The following is a 24,199-nucleotide window of genomic DNA, read 5'->3' as shown; positions in this document are numbered from 1 at the left end:
CAGTGCCAGGGAAGCTCATGGAGCAGATTATCTTGAGAGTCATCACGCAGCACTTGCAGGGCAAGCAGGTGATCAGGCCCAGTCAGCATGGGGTTATGAAAGGCAGGTCCTGATTGATGAACCTGATCTCCTTCTGTGACAAAGATGAGGGAAAGGTTGTGGATGTGGCCTACATTAACTTCAATAAGGCTTCTGACACCATTTCCCACAACATTCTCCTCAAGAAACTGGCTGCTCAGGGCTTGGACTGGTGTATGCTTTGTTGGGTTAGGAACTGGCTGGATAGCAGGGCTGGATAGGATTTTATTTGCTGGTGGCAGAGGGAGGTGAGCCCGTGCTGAGCTGCCACCATCACCCCCAAGGACAAAGCCACCACCTGTCCCCTGCGGCTGGGCTCAGGCCTGAGCACCCTCCCCTGCAGGAAAAACTCAGGGAATGGAAAACTGGGGGAAAAAAATGTAAAAAAGAGGAATCGTCTCATGCCACGTGAGGGAGGCAGGAACTTGTAACTAAAACCTCATGTTTGGATTTTCCCCACGGTGCTTTTTGTGCCATCTTCTGCTTTTTTGCCACAATGAGGGGGAATGCTGATTTTTGAGGAGTGTTTTGGGTCCTGGCGTGGGTCGGTGCCACCCCGGGGTCCCACCGCACCCAGCTCCCACCAACCCCACGGCGGCCAATGATGCACATCACCCATTAAAAAAACGAATACATCAATTAAAATCCACATGACCCCGCTTCTCCTGTGGGGTCACACCTAGAAAAGCTTTCTCTGAGGTCTCCCCGCCATCGTCTCCATCCCTTGGGGACAAAACCTCTAAAACGGGTCCATTCCCATGGCACGGCGCGTCGGCACCGCCGCCGGTGCTCAGGGCAAAGAGGCAGAAGGCGATCTCCTCGCAGGCACTGGTGGCCCCGCACTCGAACAAGCACCCGAAGACGCTTTTGGGGCAGGCGGCCAAGTCGGAATACCCACAGGGTCCCTCCTGCAGCACCCACGGGTGCCTCCAGCCCGCCTCGTCCGGCGGCGCGGTGTTGACGTAGATGCCCAAGTCGCGGCGGTAACACTGGTCGGTGGGGTGTGAGTAGAGCAGCCAGTGCTGGGTGTCTTCGGCACCGTCGGGCGCGTCGAAACTCACCACGCTGCCCTGGCACCCCTGCAGCGGCTCGCACAGCGCCGGGCATCGCGCCGGGAGCCCGAAGCGGAGCCCGCGGTCGGTGCTGAGCGCCACGGCCCGGCAGCGGTCCGCCGTGCGGGCGCTGCAGTACAACACCGTCCCTTGATCCCCGCAGCCGATTTCGGCCACTTGGCATTCGCCCGTCTGCATGCCCTGCAGCAAGGAGCCCTTGCTCCAGCTCCGTCCTGCGTCGTCGCTGTAGAAGATGAAGGCGTGCTGGCGGGTACAGCAGGGCAGCGGCACCCCACAGAGCCGCCAGTGGATGTAGTAAGCGTAGGCAGGCACGGCCAACCGCCCCGAGGCCAGCTGCACCCCGTGGCCCGGCCCCACAGCAAAGGTAGCCCAGTGGGGCAGGTCGGCCCTGATGGCCTCGTCGGTGAGATCCCGTAGGGCGCTCCAGCTCTGGCCCCGGTCGCGGCTGGTGGCGCAGCAGAGGCGGGCGGCGCTGCGTCCCGCTAGGATTTGGTGCCGCTCGGTCACCCGCCGCTCCACGCAGATGCAGAAGAGGAAAACGACGCCGCTCGACGCCTCGTACACCGGGCACGGGTTCATGGTGCGGCGGCCGGGCAGCACCAGCCCCGAAAGCTCCTCCACGGGGCCCCACTGCGGCCAACGGGGACAACGGGGACAACGGGGTTAGGACCCCGCCGCCGAAACCCCAAACTCGCCGCGCTCAACACCACCCCGCTCCGACAGCCCCAGTTTTTAATATTTTGGGCTTTTTTTGTTATTATTTTTTTTTTTTTTTTTTGCTTTTTTTCAGGGCCTTACCTCAACCGCCTGGCCTCTGCGGAGGCCCCGCCGCAGCACCAGGTACTCGGCGTCCTCGTCGCGGGCGGACGAGCGCTTCTCGGCGAAGGCCAGGAAGGTGGCGGGGGGGACGTGGAGCAGCGCGGGGATGCGGTAGGTGACCCCCCCGCCCGCCTCCTGCCTGAATAGGGTCTCCTTGGGGCTCAGTAGGGTCCCCGCGGGCTGCAGGTGCTCGCTGGATCCCCACAGCCGCTGAGGAGGAACGTGGAGGAGGTGGGGGGGGGGGGGGGGGGGAAAGGGTTTAATGGTTGTAAAAGGATGGGGCTGGCTCCTCGTGGGCCCCCCCTCATTGTAGGGTTGGGGACAGGGCTCACCTTGAGCCAGGTGACGGCCTGGGCCATGGTGGCAGCTCCGTGTTCCTGTCCCCGAAGGGACCTGAGTGGGGTGGGAGCAGGGAGGGGGTCAGAGCCCCTCGGTCCCATTACTTCAAAGCCTCCTCCGTCCCCCAGGACATCCCCAACCCCCCCCCCCAAGCCCCATTTAGAGCCCCCTACATCCCCCAGACCCCAAAACCTGCATATGGCCCCCATAACCCCTGCCACCCCTCCAGCCCCACTCCCCTACAAACCCCATTCCCCCCTTTTATCCCCCCCGGCACCAAACACCCCCATGAGCAGACTCCCCCCAACCCCTTCATCCCCTAATCCACCCCCCTATTTCCCCAATTTCCCCCAATTCCCCCCCCCTACACACCAAACACCCCCACAACCCCTTTTGGGTGAACTCCCCCCATCCCTACACCCCTTGATCCCCCCCCAGTTTCCCCAATTCCTCCCCAATTCCTCCCCAAACACCCTTGCACCCCCCCCTGCATCCCCCAATCCCCCCAAAAAAACACCCCTGCACCCCCCTAACCCTCCCAATTTCCCCAATTCCCCCCAATTCGTCCCCAAACGGCCCCGTACCCCCCCTGCACCCCCCTATCCCCCCCATTTCCCCAATTTCCCACAATTCCTCCCCAAACATCCCTGCACCCCCCCTGCACCCCCTAACCCCTCCAATTTCCCCAATTCCTCCCCAAACACCCCCTTATCCCCCCCATTTCCCCAATTCCCCTCAATTCCTCCCCAAACACCCCCCTATCCCCCCCAATTTCCCCAATTCCCCCCAATTCCTCCCCAAACACCCCCCTTTCCCCCCCCATTTCCCCAATTTCCCCCAATTCCCAGCCCCCCCGGCACCAAACACCCTCGCTGCCCCCTCCCTGCCCTCTCCCCTCCCCGGACCCGATTTCCCCTATACCCCCCTGCACCCCCAAACCTTTTGCCTCCCCCCCTAAACCCTCCGACCCCAGGACCCCCCCCCAATACCTCTCGGCTCCCGGTCCCCCCCTCCACCGCTCCCGTCCCGGTTCCTCCGCTCCGAGCCCGCCCCGCTCCGCCCCTAGCTCCGCCCGGCCCCATTCACCGAGGGGGGGGGGCCCTTAAAGGACCTTCCCCGACCCCCCCCAAAAAAAATTAAACCCACCCCAGAGATGCTCAGGCAGAGGCTCGAGGCGGTTCGACCCTTTTATTGCAAAAAAATCCGTTTAGAAAAGGAGCCGGGGTACAGCGGGGGGTGTGGGATGGGGACTCGGGGAGGGGGGGGTAAAAAGGGGGGGGCAGCTGGACAGCACAGCACCGTTCCCAGCTCCAAAAACCCTTTTATTCCTTCTTTTTTTCCTTTTATTTGCACCTCGCTTGCAAGCTTTCCTGCCCCATCAGAAGCAGAGCGTTTGTTTCCCCCCCCCCCCCTAACACATACAAGGCTTTTATATAAAACAATCCCCCCCCCATCCCCTCCCCACCCCCCAATTAAATACAAAAATAAAGAAAACTCGTTTGCGGGTGGACAAGTTGTGGTTCCCTACGTGGGTTTTGTCCTGAATTCCTACCGAGGGCTCATCAGGAGAAAGGCAAAAAGGCGGCGAAAGGCGACGCCAACGAGATGAAGCAGCCCCCAAACACGTAGGGGGGGGGCTCCTCCGGACTGAAATAGGATTTCAGGACAAAACCCGAGGCAATCAGCTTTGCTTTTGGACTTTATTGGTATTAATTTAGCATGATCCGGGGAGGCAGGCGGCGGCGGGGGGCATTCATTTGGTTTTCCTCTCCAGGGCCAGGCTGTCGTGCAGCTTGGAGACTTCGGGCTCGTAGGCTTCCATCACCAGCGTCCCGTTGGCGTCGAAGAACTTGGCGATGGATTTGGTGAACTCGGCTTCTCGCTGCTGCTTGGTTTTCCCGCTGATGAAGGTCAGCTTCAGGGTGTATTTGTCATCGAACCTGCGGGCGGAGCGGGGAGAGTTCAGAGAATTGGCTGATTTGGGCCCAAATCGGAGGTGAAGCCAGACGGGTAAACTTTGTTTTTGGCACGAGGAAATCCCCAGGAGGGGTCCCAGCACCCAGCACGAACCCAGGCTTTAATTATCACAGAATATCCTGAATTTACTCATCACTGCCCTGAGTAATTCTGAGTAATTTTGTGGCAAATATTAACCACGGCTTGCTGGGAAGCAGCAAAGAGCACGATACAGTAGCGAGCGATGAGAGCTCGCGGCCCTGGGTGCTGTGACACCGGCGTTTTCCCCCATTTTGTTTGAAGTTACCCAAAATGCAGCTTTCCTGCCCCGCCGTGGAGCACGGGGTAACGACAGGCAAAGCGAAGCACCGGTACCGTTTGAGACTGGAGGAGAGCTGCCACACGTCATCGGGGTCCATCCCCGCTGGGTCTTTCCTGTGAGCTACCAGGAAAATACTCTTCTCTTTGTAGGAGGTGTAGATGGTCAGGATGCCCATCATCACAAAATATGTTGGGAAAGGTTAAGGACACCGAGACGCTGAAGGAAAAGGAGCCGGGGACCCCGGAGGCAGCGTCTTTTAACCACCTCTCTCGTGGTGTTTTCATTCCCAGCCAGCTTTCTGGCTGATGTCCCACGAGCACGGGGAGCTAAATAATTATTGGGGCACTTCCTTAGGATCTTTGCACTGGCACAGGGCACTAATCAAGCAGTTTTTCTCATTTTTTGGAAGGAAATCGCCCCAAATGCTGCGAGATGAATTATCCCAGAGCTCATGAGAGCTTGAGAGCAGGCCTGTGGGCAGCTTGGGGCCAGCACTGCTCATCTGGCACATCCCTTTGTGTTGTAAAACCTCTTCCACATCGATTTATGTCATAAAACCTCCACAGACATCTGTTTTCCTGGAGGAGCTGCAGAGAAATCGGTGGCACGCTGACCCTGAGTGCCCAAACGTGCGTGTGCACACCCAGCAGTGCCGCGTTAGGAGCAGTATTTTCATTTTTTTTTTGGTATTTCGGAGTTCAGGGCTGATTTCCAGTTTAGGAAACGTGCCCAGTGCAGCCAGGGAGGCGATTCAGCTGCCCAAGAGGCTGCTGCGTGCTCCGGAGCGAGCTGAATTGCTGCCCAACCTCTGCTCCAGGAGCAGTTTGGATCCCCACGGCACACAGATCCCCCGATTTAAGCGTGTGACAGTCAGGTGACGACCACCCAGACGGGCACGGTGCTGCCCGTCACACGGAAAAGGGCTGGGAATCAGCTGATCACCACGCCACAGGCAGCAGGATTCCCGTGGGAATACCAAAAAGGAAGGGTTTGTGGGGAAAATAAAACCCTTTTGGTGCAAATTCCACAGCATCACCGAATTGGAGGGGTTGGAAGGGACCTCAAGAGATCATCGGGTCCAAATCCTTCGAGACTGGACTCGAATTTGGAGCTGGACTTGATAATCCTCGGGGTTCCCTTCCGATTTGGGATATCCTGGGATCCTAAATGGGATCCTAAATGGGATCCCAGTAAGGTAAAGGATATGAGACGACACAGAACGCCAGGACCGGCTTGGATTCAGGGAAGGGGTGCAGGTAATCCCAGATGAGAGCGACGATGGCGAAGAGACACGAGATGGTGCAGATGATGAGGCGCCCGTCGATCAGGCGGAAGTTTTCGACGTATTTGTACTTCTCCAGGAGGACCTGAGGACGAATCGTGCAGCCGGGTTGATTTTGTGCTTTTTAATACGTTTTTTAATCCGTTTTTACAAACCTTCTGAAAGGGCTTTAGACAAAACCACCTGTTTTGTGCGGGTCAGCTGAGCAGAAACCTCGTGCATAATTAATATCTGCTCAGATAATCGCTGTTGCCGCAAGCACAAATGCTGCTTTGGCAATTCAGATCCACGGGAATCAAGAAACAAACCTCAGAATTAGAACGACAGAAGGCGGAGGCTGGGGGTGTTTCCAGGCTGGGGTGTTTCCAGGCAGGACGTACCTTTTTGGCAGAATCGTCCAAGGAGTTTTTCACAGCCGACCCGTCCCATTTGTCGATTTTGACTGGCTTGTCGTCGATCTTCCACTGCAAGGGGAAGCAAAGGGAGTTAATAGCCCCTGGAGTGCTTGGCAGAGGGGTTAGGGTTGGATTTGAATAGCCTTGTTCCTGTCGGGAGCACAAAGGGAAGAGGAAACCCAAAGATCCTACAGGCCAGCTGCTGTTTGGGACCCGAGTCTAACCGGGACTTGCTGTGTTGCTGCTGTCACCCCCAAAAAGCTCAGCGAGGGCTCAGCGCTTCTGAGCAAAGAAATTACAACCGGACTCCTTCGGGGGTGGAAGACAAGAGGAAAACATCAAAGGACCCTCAGCAACCTGGGTACGAGAGACAAATACAAAGGCACAGCAAAAAAAGGAAGTTTCAGGCGGACTGGGCTGCAGAATCAGGTCCTGCAGCAACAAGGAACCCCAGACACGAGGGCTCAGGTGCTGCAAGGCCTTAGTTTTCCCCTGAAATTTATTATTTTTGGAGGCAATTCCATCTAGCCGCAGTCAGACACGTGAGTTTGAGCCCTCTTTGTTTTTAGGGGTCCATTATTTCAACCCACTGGTTAAAGCTGGAAGCAGTTCCCAACCTCACTCGTGTTATTTCCTGCTCCTGGAGCTCCCCGGCTGGATTTACCTGTCAGAAAAGCTCGTTTCCTCCTCTGGAAATCAACACAAACGAAACCGTTTTACCACCAGATGGAAAACCCGACCTGCTCCCCCCCGTGTCCGCACAGGGAAGAGCGCGCTCACCTCCCAGGATCCGTGCTAGGAACGATGAGGGGCACAGTAAACGCCACCAAGGGTGGTTTACGAGGGGCAAAAGAACCAGCCAGAAGCGTTGAAACAGACAACCAAAAGCTCTCCTGTCGGTGGATGTTACGAAATATTTCGGGCAGCTGCTGGGCTGCATTTTTCAAGCCACTTTCCGAGGTTATAGCACACGGGACAACCGAAAGCCAAACCCTTTTCCATGAGAAAATGCAGAAGAACTCCTCCAAATGCTGGTTTGTCCTTCTAAAAGCACCTACAGCACCTTTATGCCTCGCCCTTTGCAACCCCCAAGGACAGAAGTATCACGAGACAGAGTAGGGAGAGGGAAAAATGCCGATTTTCTTCTATTTGCCGATGTTTTCCTCCTGTTGCCGATGTTTTTTCTTGGGAAAACACCTCCCAAAGAGGCTTTCTAGCTGGCCAACCCCTTCCCCTGCTGCTTTTTGTGAAGAACGAACAAAATAAACGGGGAGGAGTTTCCAGCACCAGGAACCTGAGCGGTTTGGTTCCCCAAACCAGACCTACCTTGAGGTGCAGCTCTGTTTTTTTTCCCCAAAGACCACTGAAAGAATCGTTTTGAAGAAGTAAAAACTGAGCCAAAGTTGAGATTAACGTTTTCCCACGTTTCTAGAGCTACGAGAGGACAGCCTTGATGGAAAACGTCCCGGCACTCTCAGGCTTGCTCCTAAAGGAGAGCGAGAAGCCAGAGGTTCTCTGGGGAATTTAAACAAAAAGGGAGCTGCGTTGACACCTTCTGAAGTTGTCTGCAGAGCTCTCGCTGGGGAATCACCCCCTAAAATCAGCCAAAGTGCTCTGTGACAAAAGGAACGGGCAGCTTGGATAACACCCGGCACCCCGGGAGCCTGCTGAGGTCCCAATGTCCCCGTGTCCCCTTTGGTGGCCGTGCCCTGATCTCCTCTTACCTCAGGGATGGGGTTTTCTCGGTGTGAAGCCTCGCCTCCTGGCAACAGCAGTTTGCCCGGCATCATAGCCCGGTGCATCTACCTCATTGTCAGGCCTCGGGGGGGTTTTAATCTGTCTGCTGAGCTCTGCTTCTTCTCCCTACAGCCTGAGAGGACGGGTTCAGTGCTGCCGGCTCAGCTTCCTGCCCTTCTTCTCTGAAATAAAGCCGGCAGCTCGCTAGATAGGTTTGAAAATAGCTGGAAAATATCAACGAGAAAAGCTCAGGGGTTGGGAAACGACTCAAAATAAAGCCCCGGGCTTGTTAGTAAAAGCCTGAGGATTTGCAAAGGGATTTTACAGGTGCCTGCAAACCATCCCTGGAGGCATGGGGCTGCTAATGCTGCGCTTCGAGAAGGGATTTGTGAAGAGGGGAGCGTCTGATATTGATCTCTACATGGGAGGAGAAGCAGGACTTGCAGAGGTGACACGTGAAGCCCTGGTGACAGCTTTTAACTAAAGGATCTCGCAGCGGGGACACATCTGCAGCCTGGGAGAAGCTTTGGCCTTCCCTTTACCTCTGTCTCGGTGCTCCCTGAGGTTACTCCTCCCTCAGCACAGCTCCTCCCTAAATCTTTCGGGGCCGAAGAAGCCAGGGCTGGGGCTGCGGGCAGCGCTCAGGGCCGAGGCTGTGGGAGAGGAGCAGAAGGAGGCGCTTAAAGGAAGCCAAAAAAGGTCCACGAGAGCACAGCAACACGGCGTGAGACCGCAAGCGGGCGGGATCTGACTGCTTTCTGTTAAAAATCGAGTGAAAAGGCACCAAAACAGAGGCCTGACTTCTCCTCCCCACCGGGGGAAGCTCTTCCTAAGCAGGAGACAAACCCTGGGGGAAGTTTCAAGACGTCTCGGAAGCGAGGCACAGCACAAACCTCACCTTTTTCCCCCCCGCCTCGTTCCTTATGCTCTCCTCTCAGCCTCGTTCACACCCCGTGGCTTTGATTATCCCCCTGCAGCTTACAGCAGGCTTCGGGCATTGCACACGTAAACAACGAAGTCATAAAAAGAAAAAAGATTTGTACCAACACCCTGAATTGCACCTGGTTCGTGTTTTCTAGTAGAAAGGGGAAAGAAAGCAGCTTCCCCTTCTTAAACCCGACAGTCAGGGACTTCTAACGGGTCTCGACGGCACATCCGCAGTGGCTGGGAACGAGGATGTGGCTTGCAAACCCTAAAAATGGGCCGAGGCCCTGGTTGTGAACTCAGTTCTGAAACAGTATGGTGAAACCTCAAGGTGCTGAGGGCCTGAGGGTCGCTGCCACGCCACCCCGAAGTCAGCCCTGGGGTGGCCCTGGTTACAGGAGGAGCTGCCTGATTTACAGGGATGCTGAAAGAACACCAGAAGGACAAAAAGCGAGGAAAAAATAAGGTAATTAACGTGCCTGCCTCCCTAAACTCCCCCTGATTTAGCTTATTAGGGAAGTACAAAGAGGTGTGCGAAACAAGCAGCCTGCTGTAGGACTTCAAAGCCTTGGTGCTGTTTGTTTGAGGAAAACTTGAGCAATTAGGGACGGGGAAGACAAATTTCCAGGAATATTTCCGCAGCGGACAGCCCACTTCCCAAAAATGGCCAGATTTTGTTTAAGTCATCGAGGGGGAGGAAACGGAGGCACCTGGCTCAGCATCAGGAAGAGAGGGAGCTGAAAACAGAGCAGAATCGAGTGTGCATGTGCAGAAGCCCTGATAAAACTTCTCAGTGAGCTCTTCCAGAGCGATTCAGCTCCTGCAACCTCCCTTCCTTCCGAAATACCCACCCTTTGGGCACGCAGCACGTGGCCGAGGGCGCGGGGATGCCTCCAGAGCGTGACACTTGCAGCACAACCACAAAACGCTCTCGTTTCAAACCTCTGAGCACACCTTTGGGAGATGTCCTGAGGTATTTCATCGGCGCCTTCCCCTGAAAGCATTTACCCAGGGGGTGAAGCGACCGATTTCAAGGGATGCCACCAGGTGCTGCATATGGTAAGGGCGACCTCAACAGATAACGCTGCGAGGGGGCCTTCAGCTTCATCAGACGCGAGGAAACGGCGCTCGTTAGGAATTAGGAGTATGTAAAGATTAATAAAAATAAAAAAGATGAAAATAGGGTTGAAGTGTTTTCAAGTGCAGCCATCCTTAGTTTGAAGTTGAGTGGAAGATGCCATGTAAACCACTCTGACAAGGTCTCAGAAGATATTTCTTGACACAGAGGCACCTGTTTTTGTCTTCTGGGGAATAAAATGGAATAAAAAGCCCCCAGGTGTTGAGTTTGAGCTGCCAGAGGGGCCCAACAACCCAAAAACACAACAATGGGGCTGTGCCACGAGACCTGAAACAGAGCTGAGACCAAAGCTGCTGCTCAAATGAGGCTCAGGGAGGGGTTTGGGGTGGAAAGGACCTTAAAGTCTTGTCAGCCTGGGTCCCCCCAGCCCCTCAGGGGGCAGAATCCTCCCCAACGCCCCCCCGCAGCCTCCCCCCTGCCAGGCTCCAGCCTCTACCCCTCCTCCTATCCCCCCAGCCCTGACCAAGAGCCCCTCCCCGGCCTTCCTACCCCCTCCACAAGCCCTGGCAGAGCCCCTGGGGCTCCCCCATCCCTCCCCGCACCTTATCCAGCAGCCCGTTCCTGCCGCCTTTGGCCGCCATCTTCTCGCCTCCCTCCTCCTCCTCCTCAGCCGACCTGGGCGCCGCGGATTGGCCGCGCGAGGCATGCTGGGACTTGTAGTTTTCTGCGCTCCCCCGCTCTATACAGCGGATTGGTCGCGCAAGGCATGTTGGGAGTTGTAGTCCTCCACCGCCCCCCCCGTTGCCATGGCGACGGCGCGGCGCGGGGAGGGGGAGAAAATGGCGGGCGCGGCGCGGAGGCTGAGGGGGGAGAGGGGGAAAAGGGCGGGCGGCGCAGGGCTTGCGGGGTGAGGAGCGGGGGATGAGGGCTGCGGGGGCACGGATGGAAATGTCACCGTGTGCCTGGGACGCGTGTGGGGCTGTGGGAGTTGTGTGGGGGTGTTTAGATGGTGTTACGTGTGTTTCTGTGTGGGTTCTATGTGTCTATGTGGGTGTTGAGGCGGTGCTGGGGGTCTGGGATGCTGTAGGGGACAGGTTAGGAGTGTGTTAGGATTGAGGGAGATGTGTGTGCAAGCTGGGGTGTGAGGGGTGTGCGTGGGGTGTGGTGGTGCAGGGATGTGGGGGTGCTGGTCAGAGACACACCAAGTCTTTTAGGGTGGAAAAACACAGAATCACAGAATTTCTGGGTTGGAAGAGACCTCAAGATCATCGAGTCCAACCTCAGACCTAACACTAACAGTCCTCCACTAAACCATATCCCTAAGCTCTACATCTAAACGTCTTTTAAAGACCTCCAGGGATGCTGACTCCACCACTTCCCTGGGCAGCCTGTTCCAATGTCTAACAACCCTTTTGGTAACGAAGTTCTTCCTAACATCCAACCCAAAACTCCCCTGGCGCAACTTAAGCCCATTCCCCCTCGTCCTGTCACCAGGCACGTGGGAGAACAGACCAACCCCCACCTCGCTACAGCTTCCTTTAAGGTATCTGAGCCTCCTTTTCTCCAGTTCTCCCAGTTTGCCTCGTCTGACCTCAAGCTGAAAGAGAAGCAAGTCTCACGTGTTTTTCACAAACACCCGAACCTCAGAGATTTCCTGACGTGACCCACTCACCACAAGGCACTTAATTTCCAGCACACCCATACTTTACCCCTGCTTTTGGCTGACTTCCCTCACGTTCCTGCGACGTCAAATTCACAGCCTCCTTCCTCTGTACCCCTGTGAAGCAAGACCTCAGAAATCCTGAGATTTAAAAACATTTTGTCATGTGTCACTGCATGCCCTGTGCCACCACGATCTCACTGCTGTGACCCCGGTAGTTGTAGCATCATGCTGAGCACCTCTGTGGGTGCTGAGGCACCATCTTCACCCATACTGCTGGTGCTGTGCCTCACGCTACAGTTAATTAACGATGTAGCACCTCTGAACTTTAGTTCCAGGGGTTAAAAGGGGTGTGATTTTTTTCCCAGAGCTGCGTCAGATTGCAATGGAAAAGAGCTGGGGGAAGGAGGAATGGGTAAAGCCGAAATTTCCTGACTCACTGTCCACACAGCCTGACCCCCACACTCTCTGGTGTCTGCATTTTGCTCTCCTGAGATGGAAAATAATAGACATATGCCTATCACCTCATTTTGTTCTCCATTTTAGAAGCAATGCTCCTCATGTGTCACTAACAGCGTTCCTTTGCGTACAAGCTGATACTTAATTTGTGCCTACCTCTGTACAGCAAAGCAATGCTAGAGGCAGTCAAAATTTTATCCCATTTATTTGTTTCCCTCTCTTCCCAGGAATACTGCAGTCGAGATGGCTACAACGGGACTCTATAAAATGGGTGACGGAAGCAATTATGCCACTAACTGCTTTCCTGCCAGAAACATTTTGCACAGCAGTAAAGAAGGTGATGCTGAGTGCTGCAGAATTATGGCGTGCCCATAGGGCAGATCCACCAGCCACGCCAGATACATTTTAGGCCTAAGCTGGCCTAAAAAGTCTTAAAATTGTTTAAGAGTGAAATGAAGAGGGCAGAATGTCTAAGGCATCTGTTCAGTGAGGGCTCCAGCAGGCATCTCAACATTATGGCAGGGGGGAAACAACATCTAAGCTTCGGGAAAGGCACATGGATAGCACGGCATGGTTCTTCATCAGTTCTGAGCCAGAGCTTCTTCATCTCTGGGGTTTGAGAGTCACATCTGCGAAATGCTTAGGAATAGCAGAAATGCCTTCTAGTATTTGAGAAATAGTGGAGAGGTCAAGGGGCTGGAACACATAACCTTTTAGGAGAGGTTGAGGGCTCTGAGCTTGTTTTGTCTTGCCAAGAGGAGTCCGAGGGGGGACCAGGTTGCAGCTTACAGCTGCCTGAAGCACAGCTACAAAGACAACGAAGCCAGACTCCTCTGAGTAGTGGCAGATGGTACAGCGAGGCCAAAAATTGCAGCCTGGCAGGTTTAGGTTGGATGCTAGCAGAAACTTCTGCACTAGGAGGAGGTGCAGACCAAATTAGCCTGGGAGGTGGAGGAATTGCTATGCAAAGCCACTGATCTGGTGTTGCTGATGGTCCTGCTTTGGGTGGGAGGGTAGGTTGGAGACCTCCAGAAGGCTCTTCAGCCCACATTTCTACGTCTCCTCTTCTGTGGCTGTGGCTGCAGCTTTCATGTTCTTATTTTAAATATACGGTCACTCAGCATTTTATATCCCTGCATTTCTGTTGTGCATTTTCATTGTGCCAGGGGCTGGGCGCTGGCTGCTGGCACCCATCGCCACCCCGCGGGCGTGGGCTGAGCCAGGAACCACCAGGGAGACAGCACAGCAGAGGAGAAAGCCCCCACGTTCTGTCTCTGTGGAAGAAAATAATGAAGACAATGTCCTGGACGAGCCATTTCTGGTGAGAGCCTCTCCCTCCTCATCTCCCTGCTACTTTCCTCCCCCTTGCTGTGACCCAAGCAAGGCTCCAGGTGCTACCCTCACCTGAGGGTATCGCTCCGTGAGGAGGGGGACACCTGAGGCCTGGTTTTGGGGTTCAGGTCCCAGGAAGAGACATACGAGGTTGCTTACAGATGTGATGCAGGCCTTAACATTTCCTTTTTTTATTTTATTTTTTTCTTCCAGATGAAGCACCACTGTTTGAAGAACCCTTCTGACCTGTGTTCCGTGAACATAAGCAGCCAAAATCTGGTCTCTGTGAGTATCAGAGGCTCAAGAAATATTAGGGAACTGCCTTGAAAGCTGAAAAAAAATACTACTTTAGTCCAGAAATCAGAGAAAACACCTCGGAACTTGTGGGCATCAGCTGTGGCCCAGGAGCCCTGTGACGTGCAGGGGAGCAAGGTCAGCAGTGGGGGCACAGAGGGGGCTTTGCTTTGGGGCTCAGCTAATCCAGGTCTTCTGGAAGGCAGCCACCAACTCAGCTGTGCTTTAAATGCTCTCCTTAGACAGAAAACCAAAGGAAGACCTAACGAAGTGCTATGATTTAGGCATTACGAGACACGGAGAGACCCACTCGTTTCAGATCAGTTCACAGCTTTTGTTTGTTTCATTTTGTTTTCCTTTGGTTTTAGTATACGTATCTATTTCTTTTTCCAGGCTAAAGAAGATGATTTTGAGAAATTTGATTGTGTTGCTTTTATAAATGCTGCTGAAAACCTGCTGACATTAGGTAAGGTAAAAAATAAATCTGTTTTTTTTTTTTTTTTTTTTTTTTTGGCATTACCAAAAAGCAAATCTTGCTTTTCAAGCCAGGGCAGCTTATGCTTGTCTAAACTCTGGTCTAGAGCTTTACAAAGAGTTTTCAGGTACACATACAGCTCTTTGCAGAATCGCTTCCTTTCTGTTACTGAGCTGAAATCCTTGCTCTAATTCCCTCTTTAGTGATGATAATCGCGTGCCACTGTGGTACCCTTTTTGTTATTAGAAACAAAGCTCTTTACAAAGAAAATCCCCACTTAATATATAGAAACATGGCATAATGAAACAACTTGTCCCAGAGGCTCGGAAGGCTAATGGGGGAGCTGGGAGGTGAATCCAAATCCAGTCATGGGCTCAGTTAATTTGAATAAGAAGGAAGGAAATCCGTTTATGGCTAGTAAAACATATAAGCTAAATGTGCTGTCAGTAACTTTGAGCAACAATCCAGCTGGGGGAGGAAGGAAATGCACGAAAGCAAACCAGATGTCTAAGGAGTGGGCTGTTGGGGCGTTATATGTGGTAGGGACAATTGTCTAGTTGATTTGGCATTTTGTTTTAAAATCTGCCAACTGCTAATTGTAGAATATTACAGAGTCCTGCTTGTTCCTGCTGGTTTTGGTCCATGACAGACCCGGGTGGGACCTGGCTTGTTCTGTTTCTGCTGGTCTTCACTCGCCGGACTGTTTCCTCTTGCAGAGCCATTTCGGAAGTTTCCGGGGCTGCGGGAGCTGGAACTTCCCTTGAACGGCCTAAGAAATCTGAAAATCACTGCTGGAGACTTCCTGCATTTAGAAGTAAGATGGGGGGGACCTGAGACTTTGTTCATCTCCTCCCTCTTCACATAGCACTGAAGCCTAACGCGGAGCATGAACGTGTGTCCCTGCAGTGTGAGTTCTCTTAAATTGCAGGGTAATCCTCTCATCCTGCTTCCATGTGAAACCAGGACATCTCTTCTGCTGTCTCAGGGACCTTCACATCTTGCTTCCTCTCACAGATGCCCACTACTCGGCCCTTTACTCCTTGTTTCCCTGTCACGTGCCAACCCCCTTTGCTGTGGGATCCTCTCCACTCAGCCCATCATAGACTCCCCACAGTAGATCTTGTTGTCCTCCTCACCTCCACCCTTCTTTTATTCCTCATCCTGGCAGTGCAAGGCAGGTTTTCAGTCACCAGTGGCATCCTTCACCCGATTTTATATGATCCCTGGCAGATCCCCATCCTCCTCCATGCCCTGCTCTACCTCCCTGCATCCTGTCCTCCTCTCCAGGTAGGTTTGTGCAGTATCCCTGAGTTACAGGCTGCCTTTCTACAGCAAAAAAAGTCTTTATTTTTTCGCTTGTTTGTTTAAAAAAAAGTAAAAAGGGACAAAAAAGATCCTAAATACAAGGAATGTGCCTGGGACGTTGTCTTCTCCCTCCAGCTTGGAGTGGTCCTGACCTCACCGAGCTTTGCTCTCTTCAGGGAGGTGATCCTGCCTGGATTTCTCTCTCACTCTTTACAGTTTGTGATTGCTGCTGGCTGGAAAGTTCTGCCTTCAAAAGCTTCTTTTTCGGCTCATCCAAAAGAATGGTTTGTGGCTTGGCGGTCGGCTCTGCAGGCTCTGCCAGCCTGGCTCACCGCGCTGCTGTGGTCCTGGCCTCCCTCCTGCCTGCAGGCTTCGGGAGGTCTCAAAACCCACGAGACGTGGGAGAGCGTCTCCAAAGTGCCTCCGATGTGCTTTTGGTAGCTCGCTCAGCGTGTGACTCAGTCCGTGAGCACAAGCCCAGGTGCTGGGAAATTAATTTCCAAGGCTCGTGAGGCCAGGTTGGACCCTGGCCAGCCCTGAGTGCCTCTGCCTGAGCAGCCTGGTCGCTGCCATCGGCCGTGGGGTGGGAGGTAGCGTGCTGGAAGGTTTTCTGTAAGGATTTAACATCCACCTGGGGAAAGCCAGGGTTCTTTGCTCCAGCAGGTGCTCTTTTCTGTTCCCTTCAGGACCTGGATCTCTCCTATAACAACTTATCCCCTGAGGATATTTGGACGTTGGGGGATTTGTCCCAGCTCAAGATCCTTCGCTTGACGGCCAACGGGCTTCGGACGCTGCCTCCGGACCTGGCAGGCTCCTGGCAGTGAGTGCAAGCAGCAAACGGGGCTTTGGGAGCTCCTGGTGTGCCCAGGGGATGCTCTGGGTGGGCAGGGGATGGAGCTGTGGGGCCGACCTGGTGCCCTGAGCTAGGATTGTGCTCACCCAGGGTATGGCTCACCCAGAAAGGGACCTCCAGACAGTGATTCAGCACCATGAGCAGGGTGCTCATTTATTCCTCATTAATTAAACCCTTCCCATGGAGCTTGCCCGCATGTGTGCAGCTATCGGAGATAAGGCTCTGAGCTAGGTGGCCTTTCAGATTGATTGGATTTAGCTGCTTTTAGGGGAGGATATCAGTTTCCTCTTCAAAAAATGCTGACAGCCCCAGCCCTGTCTCTCAGAGGAGCGAGAAGATACATCTTCCCCCAGCAGATGATGTGTTTTTCACCCCTCTTTGCCTGAGTATGCTGTTAATGAGCTATTAACGAGCCTCTTCTTGCTATTAATGAGCCTCTCTGTATTCACAGCGCTGCTCAGTTAAGATTTCCATCTCTAGAGGTCCTGGTGCTGGATGACAATCACCTGTCAGACCCGGGCGTCTTCCTGAGCCTCTCTAATCTCTGCAGGTAAACCAGCACCTGGCAGCAGCAGCGCTGGCTTTTGGGGGCTGGCGGCTCCCTCCATCAGCTGCCGCACAGGAACAACCTTTAAAAGAAACCCCAAATCTTTGGGATTCACTCGGGTCCTTCCCTGTGTACTCCCAAATGCTACTGAGTGGTAGCAAACAGCCAAACCCAGCAGATGGCTGCTAAATCAGATCCTGCCCTGGCTGTCTGCTGATCTCCAGGTCCGATATGAGAAAACAGCAGTTGCTTTCTCCGTTTTCCCTTTTCTGCCCCAATTTGTCCTTAGTTCCAGCGCAGCAGCGCTAGGAAAGGCTGTGGATCAGCTCCTGTTCTTTAACGTGGGCTTTCGTGGCTCAGCCAGAGAGGAGCCACTAGGAAAGGGGGCAGTGATGTGCCCCTCAGCTGAGCTGTGAAGGGTTTGGGTAGGGTGCAGGGAGGTCCTGATGTCACCTGGTGACCTGGAGGTGGGAATGGGGCCTGGCTTCTTGGCTCTGCCAGGATATTCCCAAAAGAAGCTGAGGCTGGGGGAGTGGCGTGCAGAGTTTTGGGTTTCTGCTCTTCCCTGAGCTCTCCTGCGGCCCCGGTGGTGATGTTACACTCAGGGTTTGGATTTTTTTGGATTGCGTCAGGAGAGGAGGGGATTGGGGCAGCAGGACGGGGGTTTCGGGCTGGCTCTGAGCTGCTGCTGGGCTCCCAGCGAGGAGGCAGCTCGAGGGCCAGCTCCCTGCCCTGCGGCTGCCAGGAGGAGCAGATGGCTCTGTGTGTGTGCATTTCTTCTTTCCTCTAGCCTGAGGGAACTGAATCTGGACAGAAACGGGATTTCAGCGGTCCCCTACCTGCACCAAGCAGAGAGCAGGCACTTCTTCCTCCACCCCGCGCTGGACGACGGCACTTTTAGGGCAGAGTGGTACCAGTCCCTGAGCAGCCTCCGGCAGCAGCCCCAGCACCGGGGCACAGAGGTGCCAGAAGAGCTGGAAGGGAAGAAAGGGCAGCTTGAATATTCCGTGTCACGGAACAACGGGGATCCAGCCAGGAGGGGTGAGCAGTGCACGCCTCTCCCTGCCCTCGCTGAGGCTGTTTTGGTGGGACAGGGCTCGGTTGAAGCCTGGCTTTTCCAGGTCGGGGCCAGCTGAGCTCTCAGCTTCATGCACTGCACACCCAAACCCTCCCTTTGTGTTTTATTGCAGAGGTCCTGCTTGATTCTGGCTTTCAGGGATGCCCGGTGCTGGTAAGAACCGTTGGCTGAGCTGTGGTTTGGGGTGCAGGCTCCAAAGCTTCCCTTCCCCTTCCCTTCAACCCCCTTTTTTTAAGCTCACCAGTACTGCCCGGACTCTGGGTGCTAAAAGTAATTACTGTCTGCCATAAGGAAGTTTTTCCTTAAATATTTGAGCTTAAACTTGCATTGCTTTCAAATGGAAGCTGGGGAGCTCTTTCCTCATGCAAACACACACACGTAGGCTCCCTGCGTGGGGGCAGTGAGCTCTGCAGCTCAGGTAAGGACCGAAGCTGAGGTGCCTGGAGTTCACGTGAAGGCTTCTGAGGGCTTTCGAGGCACGCAGCAGGGAGCAGGAAGGGAATGAGAGCTCTTGGCTTCCCCTTGCCGTGTCCCTGCTGAGCGGGCACTGGTTTCCTAAGGAAATATTTTAAAGGCCCTTTCTCAATCTGCCACCAGCTGTGGAATGAACAAAGCTGCCACCCAACTGCCACCAGCTGGCTCAGAGTCACCACCTTACCGTGGTTATAAAGGGGTTTTGTGCTTTGTGACACCCTTTTCCAGCTTGTCTGGAGCCTTGGACTGATAACGTGCTGCCTCTCTCTGCCTGATTCCTGCCTCAGAGGCTTTCTCCACAAGCCCAAGCTCTGGAGCACAGCAGGCAGCAGTTGGGGAAGCACCAATATTAATGGTTTCAGTGCTCGTGGAGGTGTTGCTGTCTCTTGTGGAGCCTCTGGAGCAGTGCCTCACCCTCTTTTTCCTCTCTTTAGGGTGTTTCCAGGGATGGGGGACCACCTGCCTCAAAGACTCTGCCTGCTCCTTCCGTGCACAGAGACATTTGTGCTCCGTTTCCAGAGCTGCAGCGCCTCAGCCTGGCCTTCAACAAGGTGATTTGGGCCCCGTGGCTCGGCGTGGGTGCACAGATTCAGCTGCCTGAGCCCCAGGTTAGTTCCCCTGGAGATATCCTGGCCCCTGAGGCAGGGGGGCACAGCTCTCCCTGGTGTCCATCTGCCACCGATGGGGACGCCTCAGGCATCCAGCATCGCTCAGGTGGGACAGGACACCTGCGAGGCAGCTGAATTGTGCTCAGATTGTCTAAATCCCTGCTTTATCTTCTTCCTCTTCTTCTTCTTCGTTTCCTTTGTCTTTTTATTCGTCTTCATCTTCTTTATCTTCTTCTTCTTTGACTTCTTCATCTTTGTCTTTGTCTTCTTTGTCTTTGTCTTTTTTTTCTTCTTCTTCATCTTCCTCCCCCTCCTTCTCCCTCTCCTTTTTCCCCCTCTTTCCTTTCCCCAATTAAATTATCCTTATCTCAACCCATGAGCCTTTTTCTTTTTTCTTTTTTTTTTCTTTTTTTCTTTTTTCTTTTTTCTTTTTTTTTTCTTTTTTTCTTTTTTTTTTCTTTTTTTTTCTTTTTTTTTCTTTTTTTCTTTTTTTCTTTTTTTCTTTTTTTCTTTTTTTTCTTTTTTTCTTTTTTTCTATTTCCCAGCACACTTTCTTCTCCCTCCCCTCTTCTTCTGAGGACAGTTTTTCACTCCCTTTTGAGTGAGAGAGCGGAGTGAGTTGCCTCACTCTGGGCAACCCGGAGCTGCCCAGCAGGGTAAAACCACCCCAATCCCCTGCGGTGTGATCGTGCAGCTCTGCTTGCTTGCAAAACATCTCTGGTTTTGGGATGCCACCTCCCTCCTCCTCCTCTCCTCCCTGCTGCATGCATCTGCGCAGTGCTGGGGCCCTGATGTGTTGGAGGGCTGTGTTTTTTGGGGTGAAACTCTACCGATTTGGTGACAGCTGAGTGGTAAATCGTTTTCTCTTGCAGATTGCAGCTGAGACAGCCCTCTTACCCGTGGCTTTCTTCCCGAGGCTGAAGGAGCTGACGTTCCACAACAACCCCCTCACCACCACCCGGAGCGGTACAGTGGGAACCTGGCTCCCTGGGGTGCTCCTGCCCTCCTGTCCCTCCTTCTGTCCCCTCTCTGCGACAGGAGCCCCTTTGTCATTGTCACTCGGTGTTTGGACACCCCTGCCCTGCTGCCCCAGGGCTCCCAAAAAGGTGCTTTGATTGTGAAAAAGCAACTCCATGAGCAGGGCTCTTGCAAACACCGTTTCAATGCCCTGCTGCTGCTCCTGGCCCCACTAAAGCCCCTAAAATCCCCACCAGGACTGCAACGATGCAGTTTCAGGCTCAGTTTTGCTCCCCAAATACTGTTTATCCCCCGAAAATCCAAGGTTCCTCCTCCAAGGGGATAAATCCTGATGAACCCCTGCCTCCAACAGGGCAGCCTCCTCTGCTGACCCGGCTCCTCCAGCAGAGGTTGGGGATTAAACTCGTTCGCCACAGGAGCCTGGCTGCGGGGCGCTGGCACTTCTCCATCCCTCTCAAAGCCAGCCGCAAGGTGAGGCAGGGAAAATGGGGTTTGTCCTAGGGCAGGGACAAAACCCTGGCTGCAGTATTTGGGGCAGGGGGGGGCACGGGAAGAGCTTTCAGGACCCCAGTGGGGTTGGTTAGGGTGGAGGGAAGGATTGGAGGGGTTTTATTCTGCATCAGGCTGGGGTGTCCAACCTCCAGTTCTTCCCTTATTGCCCAGATGAGGTTTGTAACTGGGTTTTTGGGTCCAATTCTGCCCCTCGGCTTCATCCGAGGGATTTTTGGGGGGCTGAAGCTGCTGCTGGGCTGTCCCCTGACTGCCTCCGTGTCCTCCAGGTCTCGTCGCATCTCCCCAAGGTCAAGAAGCAGCCGCTGGAAGCTCCTGCTGAAACCTTGAAGCCTCTGCCAGCCGAGAGAGGAGCTGGGCCTCCGAATCTGCCCCAGCTTCTGCCTCCCCTCGGCCCCACACCGACAGCGCTGAGCAGGGAAGGTGGCAGCAGCAAGCTGGGGGTGCTGGGGCACCAGGAACACAGCTCCAGGCCTCCCAGCACAGCCCCGGAGGAGGTGGAAGCCTTCTTCATGACTCAGGTGTGTGTCTGCAGAGGATGAGGATGGATCTTTCCCCCCTCCCAGTGCCTGCTCCCACCGTGAGGTGGTGGCTGCGTGGCTCAGGGCCACCAGGAGACCCCTCTGACCCCAGCAGGGCAGGCTCTGGTTGATTTTTCCTGCTGAAAATGCTGCTGTGAACTCTTTTTTTTTTACTTCTCCCAGGTGGAGGATGTGTCTGGGCCCCGGCCACGACCTGTGGCAGAGGACAGGCTGGAGAAGAGGAGCGAGCAGGGCAAGGAAGAGACCCCCTGGGCTGTTCCAGAGCGCTACAAAGGCTACGAGGAGCTGCTCGGGGGGGACACTGACCCCGATTTTATCGAGCCAGTTGGTGAGCGAGGAGAGCAGAGGGCTCTTAGCAGGCTGCTGAGGGCTTTGGTCTGCTCTGAGCAAGAAAAGAGCAGTAAAAGCTGCTGTTGTCCCCTTTTTGGTTCACAGGGATCCAGAAGAACGTGCAGGCCCTCTACTACATCCTGAATCACCCCCTGATTTACCGCGATGCCAAGCCACGCCTGGACAGCTTGCAGAAGCCCTACGTGCCTCGAAAAAAGGTAAAGGGAGCAGATGCTGAAGGGAGAACAGCATTGTTGGTGTCTGGAAGTGCCCCTGAAGCAATGCTGCAGCTCTGGGGTGGTGGAAAACTGCTCCAGTATTGCTTAACACATCAATCATCTTAGCTCAGTGTCTAAAATGGCCCAGCTCGGCCCCAAAAAACTAGAGTCCATCTCACCCACCTCCTGCAGAAGCACAGGGTTGTGTTAATTTGGGAGAGGGAGCAGGAGAAGGAGGTGGAGGATCGTGTCCCCGGCCGTCAGGCACGCTGCAGCCTCCTGCTCTTCCTTCCCTGCAGCACGGGAGGATGCCCGGCCCTCCCGCCCGCAAGACGAAAGCCGAGGTGCTGGAAGGGATCCTGATGGCCATGAGGAACACCTCGACCGTCACCAGCATCCCCTTGGGTACGTGCCCACCCTCCCACTCTCTTCTCTTCACCTCACTGCAGATTTTGGGGCAGGATCTGAGCAAAAAGGTGTCCCTGAGCTCGGCGGGTATTGGGAACGGAGGCTCGCCTGCTTGCTGCAGCCTCACCCCACGTCCCTGAGCCCCTCGACCTCCCGAAATGTTGCCCCTGGTGCTCTAGCTGTGGGATTGTGGAGGAGGAAACGCAGAGCAGACACTGCTGGAGGCTCTGGGCCCCACAGCTGGGAGTAACCCCACAACTGGGAGTAAAACCCTACAACTGGGAGTAACCCATACCCGTCTCCGAGGGAAACAATCTTGGAATAAAAGTCTCCGAGGGAAAAAAATCGTGGAATTTGCCCCGGAGATGATGCAGGATTTGGGTCTTTGGGCACTGGCCAACTTTTATCTGTCCCAGCCCCTGTGGTGGCACGATCCTGAACCGCTAGCACGAGCCCACGTTTCCTACCTGGCTCCTCCCCCCTGCACTAATTGGGGAAAGAGTAGTGGGAAAGGGAATAAATTAGGCTCTAAGAGGCCACGCAGACACCTGTATTCCCTCTGGAATTGCTCAGGACCCCTCCCAGCCCCGCTCCCTGAGCCCCCTGGGTTTCCAGGGCTGGAGTTGCTGGCAGGATTCATCGCTCTGCTCCCACTTTTTCCAGCGTCTGCTTTGCAGAAGAGGAAATCCAGCCCCAGGACGTACCGGGAGGCGCTGAGGCTGATGGAGGAGCTCCAGGAGGTGTTGGAGAGCGGCGAGGAGCCGGCCCCGGGCACGGCCAGGCTCTCGGATGAGGTGCCGGGGATCAAAGCTCTGCTGGCGGAGGCAGCTTCCAAGCAGGGGAACCCTGAAAAGTTGCAGCTGCGAGGGAAAAAAGGGGCCAAGAAGGTGCCCAAAAGGAAGGCTGCGGCACAGCCAGTGCTTGAATAAAGCGCCCAGACCTTTGTCTTCATGGATGAATTTGTTCTTTTTTTTTTTTTTTATAATTTATTTGGAATCATTTTTCCCCTCCTGAGATTGGAAAATCGAGAGCGGGGAAAAGGTTCACCCGAGGCTCCCAGCCAGCAAATTCCAGCTTAAAAGCACCCAAAACACCTCACCAAAACACCCGAAATGCTTCGATGGTGCCACGGGAAAGCTGTTTGCTCGCTGTCATGCTCTGCAGCTCCTGTAAATAAGGTGCGTGCTCCCCATCCCTGCACCAACCTGACCTGTAGGAGAACTGCTGCGCTCCTGGGGCACTGCGGGGAGGTTTTGGCAGCCCCGAGCAGCAGCACGGTGCCCCCTCTGCCTGCTCTGAATGTCACCGTGTCCCTGTTGTCACCAGAGCAGGGCTGGCCCCGGGGCTCTGCCTGCTGGGCCTGAATGTGCTTGGGGAGCTGAGCCCAAAACCAGTCGTTAAAAACCCAAATCCAGCCCGAAAAGAGCTGCACCAATGCAACCAAGAGGTCGGGCAGCTAATAGGAACAAGGGGAGACGCGGAGGATAAGCAGCACCCCCTGCCTGCTTAACTACACGATGATTATGTCATTATACTCACCTTTACCCCTTTTTTTTCCCCCAAAATATTAATCACCAGCCTCACCCAGCCAGGACCACCCGTGACCCGCTCAGAGCAGCCCTCAGGAGGATGCTGCTGCCTTCCCCGCCCGGCGACTCGAGCAGAAAGAGGCAGCTCGCTGGCACAACCTCCTTTTATTCCGTTTCGACCTCTGCCTCCGTCCTGCAGCTTTGAGTCCGCGGGGCCGAGCGCCCGCGAGCAGGATTCGCTCGGCTCCACGCCGCGGAAGCCACGACGCCGTGACGGACGCCCGCCTGGCGTTTCGCACCCACGTTCTACACATGCAAGTGAACGGCCTCCCGGTAACTTCCAGCACTTTTAAAACATTTGGGGGAAGCCACGGGGAGGGAGGGGGGGTTCAGCTGAGACCCCAAAAACCGACCGCAGTCTTTCACCGCAGCGGCGGTCCCGACGGCGAGCTGAGAACACTAAAGCACAACGATTGCAAGCGCGGTGGGAGAGAAGTGCAGCAACATCTAGCTTTGTTTGTTTTTTTTTGTTATTTTTTTAACAGTTTGACAGGAAACACCGAGAAAAACCAGGCAGACGCAACCCCCCCCCCCTT

The 24,199-nt window shown here is 54.5% G+C and overlaps 3 protein-coding genes across 4 annotated transcripts; 1 reads left to right on the top strand and 2 right to left on the bottom strand.

The window, feature by feature from the left end:
* Window positions 1-713: 713 nt before the first annotated feature.
* NEU3 (neuraminidase 3) lies at window positions 714-3,306 on the bottom strand (the record flags this gene model as incomplete). Its single annotated transcript, XM_082784648.1, has 4 exons — window positions 3,299-3,306; window positions 2,303-2,363; window positions 1,950-2,180; window positions 714-1,781 (listed from the first exon to the last, which is right to left on the bottom strand). The coding sequence occupies exons 2-4, from the start codon at window positions 2,327-2,329 to the stop codon at window positions 714-716; spliced, it is 1,326 nt and encodes a 441-aa protein (XP_082640774.1). The 5' UTR covers window positions 2,330-2,363; window positions 3,299-3,306.
* A 177-nt stretch (window positions 3,307-3,483) lies between these two features.
* SPCS2 (signal peptidase complex subunit 2) lies at window positions 3,484-10,682 on the bottom strand. 2 transcript variants are annotated; one of them, XM_082784376.1, is made up of 6 exons: window positions 8,544-8,670; window positions 7,989-8,225; window positions 6,250-6,333; window positions 5,795-5,954; window positions 4,641-4,776; window positions 3,484-4,249 (listed from the first exon to the last, which is right to left on the bottom strand). In XM_082784376.1, exons 2-6 carry the CDS (start codon window positions 8,064-8,066, stop codon window positions 4,063-4,065), a joined length of 645 nt encoding a protein of 214 aa, XP_082640502.1. In that variant the 5' UTR covers window positions 8,067-8,225; window positions 8,544-8,670; the 3' UTR covers window positions 3,484-4,062. The 2 variants fall into 2 exon arrangements, with proteins under 2 accessions (XP_082640502.1, XP_082640503.1); XM_082784377.1 differs by lacking the exons at window positions 7,989-8,225; window positions 8,544-8,670 and adding an exon at window positions 10,606-10,682.
* Window positions 10,683-12,365: 1,683 nt separating this feature from the next.
* XRRA1 (X-ray radiation resistance associated 1) lies at window positions 12,366-23,127 on the top strand (the record flags this gene model as incomplete). Its single annotated transcript, XM_082784647.1, has 17 exons — window positions 12,366-12,459; window positions 13,289-13,443; window positions 13,668-13,739; window positions 14,142-14,214; window positions 14,940-15,037; window positions 16,215-16,348; window positions 16,833-16,931; window positions 17,719-17,969; window positions 18,119-18,159; window positions 18,915-19,031; window positions 19,961-20,059; window positions 20,424-20,537; window positions 20,846-21,097; window positions 21,281-21,446; window positions 21,554-21,666; window positions 21,966-22,071; window positions 22,738-23,127. The coding sequence occupies 17 exons, from the start codon at window positions 12,366-12,368 to the stop codon at window positions 23,001-23,003; spliced, it is 2,250 nt and encodes a 749-aa protein (XP_082640773.1). The 3' UTR covers window positions 23,004-23,127.
* Between the last annotated feature and the right edge of the window lie 1,072 nt (window positions 23,128-24,199).

The sequence above is a fragment of the Aythya marila genome (genome assembly GCF_965140915.1).
Source record: "Aythya marila genome assembly, chromosome: 1".
Lineage (NCBI taxonomy): Eukaryota > Metazoa > Chordata > Aves > Anseriformes > Anatidae > Aythya > Aythya marila.
The sequence above is the reverse complement of the archived record's forward strand: the minus strand, read 5'-3'. Positions and strand labels throughout refer to the sequence as shown.